This window comes from Cyrtonyx montezumae, unplaced genomic scaffold (genome assembly GCF_038088225.1).
Source record: "Cyrtonyx montezumae isolate F1298 unplaced genomic scaffold, pur_monq_1.0 scaffold_10, whole genome shotgun sequence".
NCBI lineage: Eukaryota > Metazoa > Chordata > Aves > Galliformes > Odontophoridae > Cyrtonyx > Cyrtonyx montezumae.
Window position 1 is genome coordinate 49,281,599 of NW_027071826.1, and position 15,072 is coordinate 49,296,670.

General features: G+C 34.7%; 1 protein-coding gene across 4 annotated transcripts in view; it reads right to left on the minus strand.

Moving 5' to 3' along the window:
* Positions 1–3,407: 3,407 nt before the first annotated feature.
* The window catches only part of IRAG1 (inositol 1,4,5-triphosphate receptor associated 1), a 32,258-nt gene continuing 20,593 nt past the window's right edge, over positions 3,408–15,072 (minus strand). For 2 of the 4 annotated variants that reach the window (XM_065755311.1, XM_065755309.1), the window contains exons 14-21: positions 11,775–11,906; positions 10,784–10,925; positions 10,087–10,139; positions 9,518–9,625; positions 9,012–9,079; positions 6,266–6,385; positions 5,244–5,375; positions 3,408–3,915 (exon numbers count right to left, since the gene is read on the minus strand). In XM_065755311.1, the coding sequence (XP_065611383.1) occupies positions 3,675–3,915; positions 5,244–5,375; positions 6,266–6,385; positions 9,012–9,079; positions 9,518–9,625; positions 10,087–10,139; positions 10,784–10,925; positions 11,775–11,906 (996 nt within the window). In that variant the 3' untranslated portion in view covers positions 3,408–3,674. The remainder of the gene's footprint in view (positions 3,916–5,243; positions 5,376–6,265; positions 6,386–9,011; positions 9,080–9,517; positions 9,626–10,086; positions 10,140–10,783; positions 10,926–11,774; positions 11,907–15,072) is intronic. The other 2 variants (XM_065755310.1, XM_065755312.1) reach the window with 2 other exon arrangements.

Genomic DNA, 15,072 nt, shown 5'->3' on the forward strand with positions numbered 1-15,072 from the left:
ACTTTATATCTTTGTTGTACTAAACTCACATGCATTTACAGAGCAATGGCAATCTGCAGTACTGCAATCAGCCTTTCAACTGAAGCAAGTTCTAAGTGGATTCACTTGCATTCACATTGCAGGAGAAATTAACAGTTATTCTGCTGTTCTCATGGATTAGTGGTCTGTAACCATAAAATAATATTAAACAAAACCTTAACATCTCCATAGCCTTGAACTGCTAAATATTTCCTACCATGAAAACTAATTTCAGAAACTGGATTTCTAAAGAGTTATTTTAAAACTGCATGCTAATTTTCTTTTCAAAGTTTACTACCTTGTGACAATTTTTCTTACTGTGGCAAAGTTCCTTCAGTCAAATCCTGTCCATGCTATTTATGTCTAATTTGATTTTTAGCCGGAAAAAGAGAGATAAACACCTTGGTTAAACTAAAAAAATACAATTCTCCTTCAACATGGTTTTTAAGAGCAATATACAGACTACGAGGTGAAGAAAAAACAATGATAAAATGAAATGGAATGTTTTTTCTTAAATTAGTTTCCTTTTCACATTTCAACAATTAAGAGGAAGATAATTTATCCGGACTGTAACATTAGAAAAGCTTTCTAAGTTGTTTACGGGTATTCATTTTAACTTGCATGAAAAAAGCCCAGTTTCTAGCTGGATATTTGAAATTAGCATTTGAAAAAAAATATGATAATCTATAAGGAAAATCTCATCATCTCATGCCAACGTGCTTAGAAATGTTTCCAAAGATAATGAGGAATGCTAGACAGAAAACTTTTGCTCTGGGGAGAAGAGACTTAACTATTGTCCGCAATCATTTCTAAATGACACCTGAAGCCTGAAAAATAGGAACAGAAGCAAGTTAAAAAGAAAAAGATGTATATGTGGAAAAATAAAAATATCAGGGGATCTTTACTTGGTAGCAACCACTTCTTTCAGGATTATCTTTGTCCCAGATTTCTCCAAAGCCCTTGCTTCCCAGACATTCCAAGACAACATGGACACAACTCAAAGAATCCTGACCTTTCACTTCCTCTCCTTTGGTTACAGTCTTTATCTCCTCAGTCACAAGAAGCCTCCCTCTGAAGCAGGAGTTTAAACTGTCTCCAGGATATTTCAGCATCCTCTCTCATTTTTAGGATATGACAAGGTTGACCCTGCTCACAGACATCTTCTCTGTCAAAATGGGAGTTTGCTTGCTCTTCTACATCAGTTTTCTGATTAACTGAAAGACTAAGAACAAGATCTTTGGTATGTACAACATGACTCTACACTATGCAGTGCAAAAAAGGCAGTGACATTTCAGAAAAACATCTTCATTAATATACAGACAGAGCGCATGTGAAAAATAATTCTTTAAGGTAGCAACAGTGAGGACTTTAAAACTGTACTTTTATTTCAAAACTCAAGTACGTGATACTATACAGTACAATACCAGCACACTGGTGCAAAATCTTACAATGTTACAGATTTAAATATTATACACAGTGTCCTTTAAAAGTTCCTTTTACTAGAAACATCCGTGCTGTGCAGGAGAAACAATAAACATGTCTTGTTTAAGCAAAAATAAATATTGCACCTCAAGAAAACTATTTCAGTGTCAATGGCATAAATAGTAAATCTACTTCTTGTTATCTGTTGTGATCTCTGAACTCAGAAGAGTTTGTGTTTTATATCTTTTTTAAACAGATAAAGAAAACTAATATTCAACAGAAAACAGCTACGTTTAGAATAGGTTTTATCCACAACCTAGTTTTCTATCCAAAAAGGTGTCTTCACTAATTATCTGAAAAACATAAGCAAAAATATTTAATGTGCTGTTAGTCACTGTGGTCCATTACTCTTAGAGGACAGTTTTCTCACAGTAGGTGTATAAATTAAAACTACATATATTTTCACCAACTTAATCTTTTAGTCCTTATAGAAATCCCTCACTTCTCTCAATCCACTCCCTATAACAATATCTTTGAGGTTAAATTAAACTCGCCTTAAATATGCAAGTAGCTCAGCTCCAATTAGTACAACTACTTGAGGAATTTCGTCCTGTGGACCAACTCCATGAAAATCCATTGTGCTGAATTCCACAAGAGGATGAAGACTCTGTCCACACACTGGCCAAGAAACACTTAGCATATGCTCAACATTAAGCAGTTGAAGAGTCTTACTGAGATCAATAGCATTTTACAAGTACTAAAATACAGTGTTGGATCAACATCAGTGCAAAGGTGAATAAGAACAAATTAATTCAGTTACAGGCATTGTTATCTATTTTTCCTCAGCATGCTTCAGAATTTTGGTAGTCAGAAAGTATGTATCACAATTTTTGGCATAGTGGGTTCTGAATCTTCAAGACTATTTGTTTTCTATTGCCTTATTACGTTATCAACATTATTTCTTAATACTTTGAAGTTAAAAAATATTTCTAATAAATGAATGCTGAAAAAACCACCAGTAAGTTTCTTTAAATAGTAAAAATATGGGAAATGTCACAGTAATTAGTCAGTCAGGTATTCTAACTGAATCAAGTATGTAGCAAGTAATTTGGAAGAACTCTCTTCTGTCTTATTTAGCAAGTACGATTTTAGACCAAATGACACTTCCCCATTATCCTTTTTGAACTTCCTTAAACACTCTATATTCATCCAAAAAGCAACAAAAAAGTATATATAAAATAAAAGCCAAGCCTTCCAACTGCTTATAGATGTTTGGTTCCCCCTCCCCCCCCCAAAGCTGGTAGCAATATACCTTTCTTTTTCTCTTCTCCATATAATTTTCTTGTAAGAAAGATTCAACTAAAGATGCAGTGAGCAAAATTCACCAACAGGACATTTGTTATTAGCAATAAATACGCAAACTAAATTTCTGACTGAGTTAAAAATCTGTTTTCTTTGATAGCTAACTTGAGTTTCAGTCTTTACACAAAAAGAAGACAAGCTCACACTCACAGTAGAAAATCCCAAATCTTTTGGATGACACCAACAGTGCCACCTAGACTTCATTTTAGGTTTTGGTTTCATATCTCATTAAAAAAAAATAGGTGGTCCTAGTTTTAAAGAATATCATAAAACACGCGTATGAATGTACTTGCATACAGATAATTCCCTTCATGAAACTAAGGTATCCACAAGACATTCGGTCTGACAAAATTTTAACCTTCCACTGACATTCTACCTCTACCCAAAAATCATGAACAAAAGAAATATATAACACTTTTAAAACCCAAAGGACAAATTACATTAATACTTAAATAACAACAAGAAAACAATTTCAGGCAAAGTGAAGGCAAAGTGAAATACTAACTGCAAGTATCGTTTTATTCATAGCCTTCAAAACTGTAGTAGAGATGTCAACATCTTGTGCAAATCTTTATTTTAATACAGATTAAAATATCTACCCAGTTGCTGTTTACTGACAAAACCTTATCATGATTCAGTATTATTTGAATCAGTAATTTACTTTAAGAGGGTAAAAAGATCTTTTTTTCTTTATGAGGTTATTACTTTGTCAGGCTATGTTCACAACATATCCCCAAGACTGATGGGGTGGAGTAACTCACTTGTGAAACAGATGACGTAGAACGATCATAAAGATGACTAAGCACTACCTTTAATAACAGTGCTCTAATACTGTGTTCTCTCAGCTACTATAAATACATTATGTTACGTTGTTATTCACTGCGTTGCTCATGTTGAAATCCTGAGTTCCACCAAGAATAGCGATGGACAGCAGAACAGCTGGCTTTCCCTTCAGGTCTCTCTGATACTTCATCACAGGAGCTGTATGAATAGTAGATTCCCAAGACCATGGCAAAAATGATAATCGCAGCCACTACAAGCCACACCACGTACCAGTGTTTACAGAGTTTGGGGTACAGTATATATAAATATTTAATGATGACTTCAAGTCTGCTGTGAAATGAAAAGGAAACTGTTATATATTAGTCATATGCAAATCAATTTCCTTAAGCTTTTAAATCTGAGAATTTTCATAGATGTATCGTGCATCACTTCTCTTCTAAAGAAAAATGTTTAGTCAGGAAAATCTCACAGTTGATTTTTCAAGAGCTGCTGTACATTAAAATATGGGTGATATTTGCAAGATGACTGTATACAGTTAACGAGGAATAACATTGGCTTCTCTTTCTCCTGTCAAATAGCAAATTTCAGCGCTTGACACAATTTAAAATTCTGTCTTGTTTAGCTTATCTGAGCAAGCTATGAGCATCATAACTTGTCCTGACCATTTCCGTCTAAGTTTCATGACTAGTGAGATGGCTATCCTGAACATGGTTGCAATTTAAAATTAATAGACATTTATAATCTAATAATCTTGGAAACAGTCCTTTGGGATCATGTGAAGATCCCTACCTCAGCTTGGGATTGGATATTTTATTTGCTTTGGCCAGTATTGAATTCCTCAGTAATGCATAAATCTTTTTGATTTAAAAATGCAGGAAAACTGAAGGTATATATATATGTGGTGTATAGAACCACATAAAACACTCTAAAATAGAAAGAAATAAACACTGAAAATATAAAATTTTTCAATTTGGCACAAATGCTTCAGGAATGATAAAACAGCAGACAAAAACCATGCTGTATACAGAGAGCATTGGGTACTGCCGAATGTAATAAATGTGTCCATCCTTCTGCTGAAAGCTGGGATATCTTTCTGTCCTAATACTGTTCTGCATTATTTATAGAGGTTCTAGAGTGAACAAGCATCTGCCTAAGTCATATAAACCAGTCTATGACTAGCTGAACTATGTGTTTAACCAAGTCATAGTTGAAGAATTCACATTAACCTACACTCCCCAGGTGAATGCACCTACTGAATGCACTGTGGTGTGGATAGACTGGTTAAGACCCTTTTGGAAATGAGGTATGCACAAATACAGGCATCAGATTCCTGAACTACAATTTTCTTGAGATAATATAGGCTACAGACTGATTTATCATGTAAAGAACATTAGTGAAATATTTTTCTTCAAATCCTATCCCCATTCATGTTGAAGCATTTTGATGTGCAAACAATATTTTAACCAAAATATCAAAATTATAAGTTTTGCGTTTTGTAACTATGTTCAGAATAAATCATTTTGTGAAACTAATTAGTGCAAATATCCTTCCCTAGACTGAAAGCAAACATGCTAAAATAATAGCATAAACCACACTTGATTGGTGCCACAAATTTAAAGTGTCTCCTACTGTATGGCCATATTACACCAGTGTCTCACCTGCTTTTCAGGTTTTTTATCTCGTTGTCATTTTCACTTTCTTCATGTTCATCATGACTTTCTTTTGGTGTCTCTTCATCTTCTTCCTTCAGGTCCTGAAGTTCTTTGGTTTTCTTCAAGCCTTCCTGATAGCTTTAACACAATTCATTTTTCTTAGTCTACTATGCTGTCCAAGCACATTCCTATTTAATGAAAACTAGCTTTATATTTTGCTACATGCTATAAAACACACAAAAAAATTGGTTTCTGCCAAACTGGAACAGGATGCAAGATTAGCCATGCATATACCACATAGCCATCCTTACTTAGTAGGTGATTATATTAGCTCTTTCAGCAAAATTATCTTGGAAAAGGAACAAATGATTATAATCCTCTGCAGAGTAAAACTTGTGCCTGTTGTAAAGAACTTGGTGTGTATTTCTGTTTATTGTTTTATTAAAATCATTTTGAATGCCCACTAGATATTCTATTCTGGAAAATAGATACAAATTCTGAAAAGCAGACAAATCTAAGCCGAAGGTCAATAACTTGCTGAATCTTGCAGAGTAGGATCACAGTTTTTGTCCTCACATAGTACTAAGCTTGACTCTTGGAAAAAGGTAGAGTGAAAGCTATAAACTGCTACAAAACACGTTCTGTAAAGCACTCTGCCACACAAACTATATGACTTCCATGCAAAATTTGCTATCATTCTAATCATCTCCATAAACACCTTTCAGGATTAGAATTTTAGGAGGTTGTTTTGGAAGGTCTAATCACAAAGCTGAGTGCTGTCAAAATATGAACGGTCACTCAACTCAGAATCTCTGATAATAACTGTCTCTCTCCCAGACAGACTAAAATAAATGAAAGATGAAAGTGAATAGCCACAATGAAGGCATAATTGACATTGGTTCCCATACTGCTTCAATTGGGACAATATTTTTGGAGTCATATCAGTAACATTCCTCATTCTGCATTTAGAGTTACACTACAAAAATACATTTGGTGGCACATATTTAATTTACATAAAATATTCACACCCTTTGTTATATGCTTCCTCTTCTATCTTGGCTTTTGTTTCAGGATTGATCTCTTCCGTCCCACTCTGTGTCAGCGCAGAAGTAGATGTTTCACAGTCAGGCTCTCCATTTGTCTTTCCACTGCCAAGACAAAAGAAAAAAATGAATGCAAAAACAAGTCTACTGAAATCTTTGTATTTGAGTATACTACAGAGTAAGAGAAACATCAGTATGTGTGACTCCTGCTCCATTAATGATTATCCCAAACCTATCTTTGAAGGAAAATCTGCAATTTTCCACAGTAAAGTATGTTGAAAAAATGTTATACAAACAAAAAAGTAAGCCCTTAAGGCAAAATTTGTTACAAAAACTAGCTTACAATGGTAATTAATATGTTTCTTCCTTTACAGAATAAAGTCACATTTGTTTCATGGCGTGTCTATGGCACTTGTTTTCCTTTTAAAAAAAAAAAACTCAATTTCCTAAAAATTCTTAGAATTTTTCTCTGCTACATCAGAGGAAAACATTGTAGAAATATTTCCAAATATTAATTTAATAAAGTATTTATACTATATGCCTCTTCGGTACTCTAACTTCACACTGAAATTTATACTCACCTTAAACAAGCTAAAAAACAATAGGAAAAATGTTGACAGAAGGTAAGTATTCTAGGTAAAAACTGTGTTTAACCTAAAAAACAAGCAATAGAATATCGCTCTCTTTCTGCAGTGCTCATTTGCCTTCATTCTTTTTAAGTCTAGCTCAAGAAGTTGATGTGATTCAGATGATTCTGAGCAAATCTAGCAAAGATGAGGTTTAATAAGTTCAGCAGCAGATTCTGTTCCAGTTTCTGGAATCTATGGATCTCATTTTCCTTCCAGTAAAGGAAGTGACAGATAAATTAATCTTCATTGATGTCATCTGAGAGCAATGGATTTTCTCTCAAGAAGACATTCACATTATTCCATATTTTCATTTGGTCTTAAATTTTTTAAATTTAATTTCTGTACAGTTTAAGAAGATGGTCCAGATGTTACAGAGTTCCATTGAATTGTGACAACTAGTGGCAATACTTGTCATATTTCACAGCTTTGTTTTCCTTATTATTGCAGACTTTCATTCTTGGTTAAGTATAGAGATAAAAGCAAAGGTAAGATGGAATCTGTCCTATCTCCACACAAATCAAAAATGTGTGAGCCATTATTCTGTTCTGACTTGTAATATAGTGGTTTAAATATAGTGATATAAATTTTAATCTGTATGAAACTTAAAGCGTCCTATCCAATCTTAATTCAAGTATTTAAGATAATTTACTGTGATACTGTAAACAGTCTAAACCAAAGCAGTAATTATTATATTAACAAAATAACATTGTTTGATAAATTTACTTCTGAAACACCTGCAAGTAGCTTCCTTACGATACGTAGCATTTCTTGAAAGAAGTAGACATTTGAAAATGAGACTGACATTACTCCATAATGGGTATATACACGTACCCATACATATAAGCATGTAAATATAAGTATAATGTTCTCGAATGCAATGAGACTTGTAACAGTTTATGAATACTTTGTACAACAGATTTAGTAGGCCTTCTGTTCTCATCCCACTTGCACTTTTCCATATCATCCAAGTATGCATTCTATTACTACATGTGTTTCACATTTCAAGAAATAGCATGAAACTAAATAAATTGTCTGCATAAATTTCAACTGGAAGAACTTAAAAGTTTCTTCTGGAAATCTATAGACATACATGCTTTCCAGTATTGAAATTCTCTACTTTCCTTCCTTGTTCATGTAACTACTATATTGTTGTGAAAGTTGCACTACTTAAACCCATAGAACAACCAGTATAACTACATGATGACAGTACATCTATACCAATGGCAATAACAGAGTGAAAAGGGCAAATATTTTCATGAAAAAATCTTCTGGCAATTCTGGTTCTAGAAAAATAGAGACGTTATGGTACTGGCCTGAAAAACAATACTCTCTTTCATATCTCTATTCCCATTTTATTTTAAAATACAAACTTATCCAGCTGTAAGATTAAAAACAAAATCTCTAGCGTTTTACTTTATCTGAATGTTCAGTTCACTTTATACTAAAAATATTAAACAAAAACAGTCACTGTTCTGACATATACAGAATTTTGATTATCTAACATTATGATAAATTATACTTCTTAATTTCATATATTTCTAAACACAAATTGCAAAAACTACATGACCCTGAATACCATGGCATTTCAATGTGTGTTTCTTATCAGCTTGCAACACACACACAAGGCCAGAGCAAAACACAAACATTTATTACTAGAATAGTTGAGTTTAAGAATATACACACCCAATGTGGCACACAGCCAATCCAAAGTACAGCATAAATGCACTGCAATAAATAAAAAAATCCACCTGCATTACATGTAATACTCTTAGTTTTGCTGAGTTCCAAAGGGATGTGTACTCAAATATATAATCTGCATTTTATATTTATTGAATTGCAATGGCTGTTGGATTGTAGCAAGCATAACTTAGTTCTCAGAAACTGCTTGCAAATTCCTAGGACATGAAAAAAAAACAATTTAACAGTGATAAATAAAATACAGTTAACAGACCTTGAATCCTTTTAGGTCCCTATTGTGTCACTATTTCAGTATCTTGTGCATCGGTATATTTTCTGTCATTAAACATTGAAATTATATACCAGCAACATTTTCATTTCATACCACAGTTCAATAGGTAGCAAATGATGTAGAAAAAACTCACTTTTCTAAAAGAGCTGGCAGAACAGGAACAGATGTTAGAGTGCCCTTTCCATTGCTAGGTGATTCAGACTGTAAGTACAAAAACAAAAATAAATGCTACATCCATGTATAAATTTGAAAGAGGTCTTCAGTAAAACAACAAACAATATGCTACTTAGGTTTCCTTCTCTCATCCACTAGCAAAGTGTCTTCAAAGACCCCACAGATTACTCCTTTTAACCACAAGAAACAGTGGACTTGAAAAACTAATGATACTGAATCACTACAATGCTTTTTTTTTTCCTCCAGATAGTATCTAGTCTCATTCTTCATCTGTTGATCACTAAACAATAAAATAATCCCTTAACACAAAAGGATTACTTTTACCATCCTTTCATTAGGATGGAGTGAAATTTAACCAATGAAAAAGTTAATTACAATTACATTTTTAATAACTATGTCTTAGTCTATGCAAAAGTATTTAAAAAAACCCAAAAAAGCTGCCTTGAAATAGTGAGTTTTACTTACCAGGGATGGCATTGAAGGTATAGGTGAAGCTGTTGGTGACTGACCAGGGATATTTAAGGAATTAAATTTAGGAACAACAGCAACGCTGACTCGCCTCCGAGGCATATTCTATGGTAAGGAACATTTCATCTATCATACAATGAAGTAGGCTGAATAAAAGTTCTGCTAGTTAATAGGCAAGGCGAAAACGTAAGTTAATGCCAGAAAACAAGCCCCTGAGGAAAGAGTGAGTTAGCAGCAAAATCAAGCTGGTGTTATGGCTGTGGTCTTCCCCAAAACTTTTGTAGTGCTGTCTGGTATGGGAAGTGCTTGGGGAAGAATGAAGCTTTACACAAGGCTGCTACTCATTTTTCTCTCCACTCCTCAAGTTTAATAGTGGAAGCGACAACAAGGTGCATTCTGAGTTGATATATTCTGTTCTCCTTAGAAGCTATTATCATTGCTTAAGCCAGATATGTGATACTGGGAAAAGTACCAGAAGTGTCACAATTACTTTAAAATAATGCAGTTAAACACTGCATAAGTGAACATAAAATGTTCATTTAATTTTCTTCACATTGCAGAAATACCTTTCCAACAGTAAGAGACATGGATCTGGACGAACGAGGTACTCCATCTTCTGCTTAAAAACAGTAGATAAGGAACGGTCTTAGAATATATAAGTAACTATAAATAGTATTAATGCAGTCCTTGTCAGCATCTTAAACTCAGACATACTGTATTTGCCTAATATCTGTTATGACTGCCTATTATCTGTCATATAGTTCTGGCCTCATTTACACCTGCAGCAGAAATATAAAATAACAAAAAATAAAAAAACATTACTATCTGTACTGAGATCAGAAAACAAACCCACTAATTACCTCTTTATACAAGTTTTTCTGAAAGAAAATACTCATACTCAAGTTTCTGTGAAGCTAAGAAAGAAAAGGTGTCAGAAAAGAAATATTTTAAATAATTAGGCTTATCTATTAACTGTCATTTCAGAAGTAGATGCATTCAAACTGTACAAGCTATCCATATACATAAAAGGTCAAAAGAAATGTTATTGGATCTAATCAGACTTCACAAAATAACACTGATTTTAAATTACTGTACTATAACATTAAGTAGGGTTTACATGCACTAATTTAGGCGTTATATCTGTATTTTTGAAGTCTATTTCTGTAGAAGAGTTTTCATGACATTTCACCTCTTATTACTAGCACCAGATGCCTCTCTGTACACTGGAAAGACTAACACTAGAGGATTTTTGTTTGTTTTTACCAGATGCACCATAGCTTCTGCTAGAATTCTGATTAGCAAGTTTCTTAAACTCCATTAGTTCAGCATGATCTTTTTCATATGTTCTTTTCAGATTTTCCACATACTGCATCATTACTTCTGTTGCTTTTGACATACGCTTCTCCTAAGGAAGAAAGGAGACAAGAGGATTACCTGAGTTACCTTTACATTTCTCAAACATACTATTTGCCTCTGTGTGTGTTTCCCTGTCAGGACTAGATTTGGAATAGTTGTTCGTTAAAAATATTGATATCTTGAAGATTAAGAATTTCTAAGTCAATTACAGCACCATCAGAAATGCATTAATATATTCCCAAAGAAAGTCACCATTATTTCATCACATTAGGTCAACTTACACACTGCCTTTGTGCCTACATAATATAAACAAATCTAACTAATAATTATAGTTAATTATAAATAATTAACTAACCAACATTACTGGTTATGTGGTATATGTGGATTTGTTTTCAAACTCGCCAAGCTCTTGGGCACTGGCCTCAGCTAGTTACTTCATTTTGCAAAGGTTAACAGTCTTGAGCCTGAGACTGTTGCTATCTTCTCATTTATACTTGCTGTTGTAAGTTTTTAGTTGTCTATCTTCATCTATTGCCAAGGGCAGGTTACTGATCAAGATAAGTTTTTTAGACTCAAAGTTTTCTTATCCACCCTGCCCTAATTTTAAATGATTCTTGTGATGCAGCTGTTTTGCATAATATATATGTCCCTGTTTCACAGATGTTAAAGAACTTCATAGGTAATTGTTTGAGTTTTGTGTCAGACTGAAAGGGATGTCTTCTGACACTATAGTAAATGTCTTTGATCTTTCAAAGTGACAGAATTCAAAGACATAAGTATCTTCAGCTATAGCTGGTAAAAAGAAAATTCAACAAAACCCAACAATTAAAAATCAGAACAACCAGGGAATAAAAATAGGTGCCCTGGATATATTTGCAAGACACTGGGATGTTCTTACCTGGCGAACGGCTCCAACCATTTCAGCACGACTAGATAGTCTAGCAGCTAAGCGCCGCAGAACAGCAATATCCTCCAGTAGTTTCTGGTAAGCTTCTCTGTGCTCATAGTGATGCCATAAGTGAGCTGAAGACTGAATAGAAAATAAGTAAGTCTTACTATTATGTCTTCCAATTCTTAGTTCAGGTGAGCTAGCCTGAGTCGCAGGCACATCCAGGGAGAACTGCATGTCAATGAATTTACCATAGAGGAACAGCACTGAACAACAGAGTAAATGCTGCTACTCTGATGCAGAAATGTGCTCTACTGCATACCATAAACATACTTTTCAAGAAGCTGAAAAGGGCTGAGCACATTTGCAATGCTCTTTCCTTTGAAACCACAACTTTGTACCTATGAACTTCAAAAATACCAAGCTTATCTTACATAGAACTTAACATAGAACAAATGATTCCTGAAACAAGTAACATATTTACTTGCTTGGCACAAGGTGTTAAGGCGGCAACTCACGTTCTATCAGTTCCAAGATATTTCAGCAGTTTTCAAAATTAATCTGACATTAAGATCTCAAGAATTCCCAAAGTAAGAGATAGAGACAAATGTTGCATGTAATAGATAACAGTTGCATATTTTTAAATAATTTTTCATCTACCAGTACATAGCTTTCTGCTCTTGGTTAATACTATCACTTTGATAGATCAGATGTAATACTGAAAGCATTTAGCTTCCTTGGGATTAGTACTAGAAACAAGAGTGAATTTAGATCTTTCATTAACCAAAGTTTTAATGAACATCATTGAATCAACTTTGTATTCACAAAAAGAACTGATACAAGAAAATCTGACAGAATGTAGTTCAGACAAAGCAAACTTTGTGATGTTGACTGATTTCTATATTCTTTCAGTGCATTTTCAGTATGCTCCAGTTTTAGGATTGAGGTTGTCATAAATAATTCAGCGTCCCTGTTCACATAATTCTCTCTGACCAGTTACGCTGTGCCCTATTTCTTCACAGAATCACAAAATACCCAGGGTTGCAAGGGACCCCAAGGATCATGAATCTCCAACCCACCTTCCACAGGTAAGGCCACCAACCTCCTCATTTAGAACTAGGACCAGGCTGCCCAGGGTCCCATCCAATCCGGCCTTGAACACCTCTAGGGACAGGACATTGACAGCCTCTCTAGGCAGCCAGTTCCAGCACGTTCACATGCCCTCCCTCATATTACTGCAAGATTCAGCCAGCATATTGAAATGATTTTGAAAATGAAAAGAATGTCTCCTCCTCCACTTACTTCTCCTCCCTTCAAAGTAGGGAGTGGTGAGCAATAACTTTTTTACTAGAATAGACTGAGAAATCACATTTGTAGAGCAAACTTTTGTTGTAGGAACGCAGGTAGGAGAACGATGAACTTGGAGCACAACTCCAGTGACAAACATTTTTAAACTTACTGATCACTGAAGCCAGTGTGTTAACAAATTGCATCCTAAATTTGGCTACAAGACCCAAGAGAACATAAAGGAATGTGCTTAGGAAAAGCATGCTCAGATTTTAGATTAAGTATTCCTTGTCAAATTTAACTTGAATATCTTAACAAATCTGAAATTCCTGTAAATCAGCTTTATCTTGAAGGTGAGTTTTTGAACAAAACAAATTATCAAGGCTGAAAAAAAGAATAATCAACACTGATCAAATTCATTAACCCATAATGTGCCTCTACTAAGAAATGAAGATAATTTATAATTTCCCACCTTGTGTAGGAAGAGCTCTAATCTGGTACATATTATGCAGGAGCTGTCCCATCATTTAATTGCTTTTTAGTTCATTCCATTTTGTTGAAAAAAAAATTCACATGAAAATGGCAGTTACCACTTTCTGATAAAAGCTCGTAAAATATAGACTGCATTTTGTAAACTGAATGAAGCAGAGCAACTTCTCTCATTGGACAGGTGCTCCAGTCCCTTGATTGTCGTGGTAGACTTCTGAGATGACAGAGAATGGAGCACCTCTCCTAAGAAGAGAGGCTGAAAGAACTGGGACTGGTCAGAATGGAAAGGAGGATACTTGGGGAATCTGATAAATGTGCATAAATACCTGAAAACAAGGCACAAAGTAGACAGAGCCAGGCTAATTCCCATGGTGCCCAGCACCAGGACAAGATACAACTGGCACAAACTGGAACACAAAAGGTTCCATGAAAATACATCAGGAAACCCTTCACTATGAAAATAATAGAGCACAGGTTTTCCAGAAATGTTGTGGAGTTCTCCTACTTGGAGACGCTTAAAAGCTGCTGGGACATGGCTCTGGGCAACTCTGTGTGTCCATGCTCAAGCAGGGGGTTGGACCAGAATTCTTTGCTAACCTCAATGAATCTGATTCTGTGAAAGTTGATTATACAGCTGTCCAAAACTGACAACATGGTTCTCAGTGTCTAATTAGGGATCCTTTAACATGTTAAATGTAACAAGCTAGATGTCTGCAGCTGAAAAAAACCCTTTTACACTAATTGGAAAGAAATTGTAGGTATATTTTTATTACAATTAATAAAGTCCTGAGATTTCACAGATTTTTTTTACTGCTTGCTCTTTAAACAGAGAGAAGATCTGCAAAATGTTCTCAACACTTTTTCCCCCAGTAACAACCCACACATCCGGATTTATCAAAGCTATAACCTTCTTGTAAGGTGCTATTTCAGTTAGCAGCATGTTATCTATGCATCTATTTTTTCATGAAACACTATACACAGCACATTAGTCAACACATCTCAGAGATACGTGTCATTTCAGTCAGAAAATCCAAAGTAAGCTGTTGAGAAGAACTGGAAACTACTGCTGATAAAAGAACATGAAGGGCAGCTGGAATGAAGAAGTATTTGGGTCTATAAACTTCTCCTAAGACAGCATGTATTCCTTACCTAATCCTCACTGTTTCCTTTCCTATACAACCTTCTATTATCTGCAGTTCAGGGATCTCTTAAGTTACATACCTTTGAAATCAGGTTTCAGATCATTTCAGTGTCTCACTTAGAGACTATAAATTTATTGCTAAAGAATGTCTTGTACCAGGACAGCATGCATCAGTTCTCAAAGCATTTATAAGTGAAAATTGTTAGAAGTAGAGCAGCATCCTCTACGCATTTTCAGCAGCGCTGCCCACTCTGGCAGAAAATGCTCTCTCCTCTGCAAGGAGTTATCTAATGAACTCAAGCAGTAGTAAATGAAGATTTGGGGTTGAATTTAGGATAAATATAAGCAAGGACAGACATACATTTCAAATGTGTGAGTGCTTGCATCTAT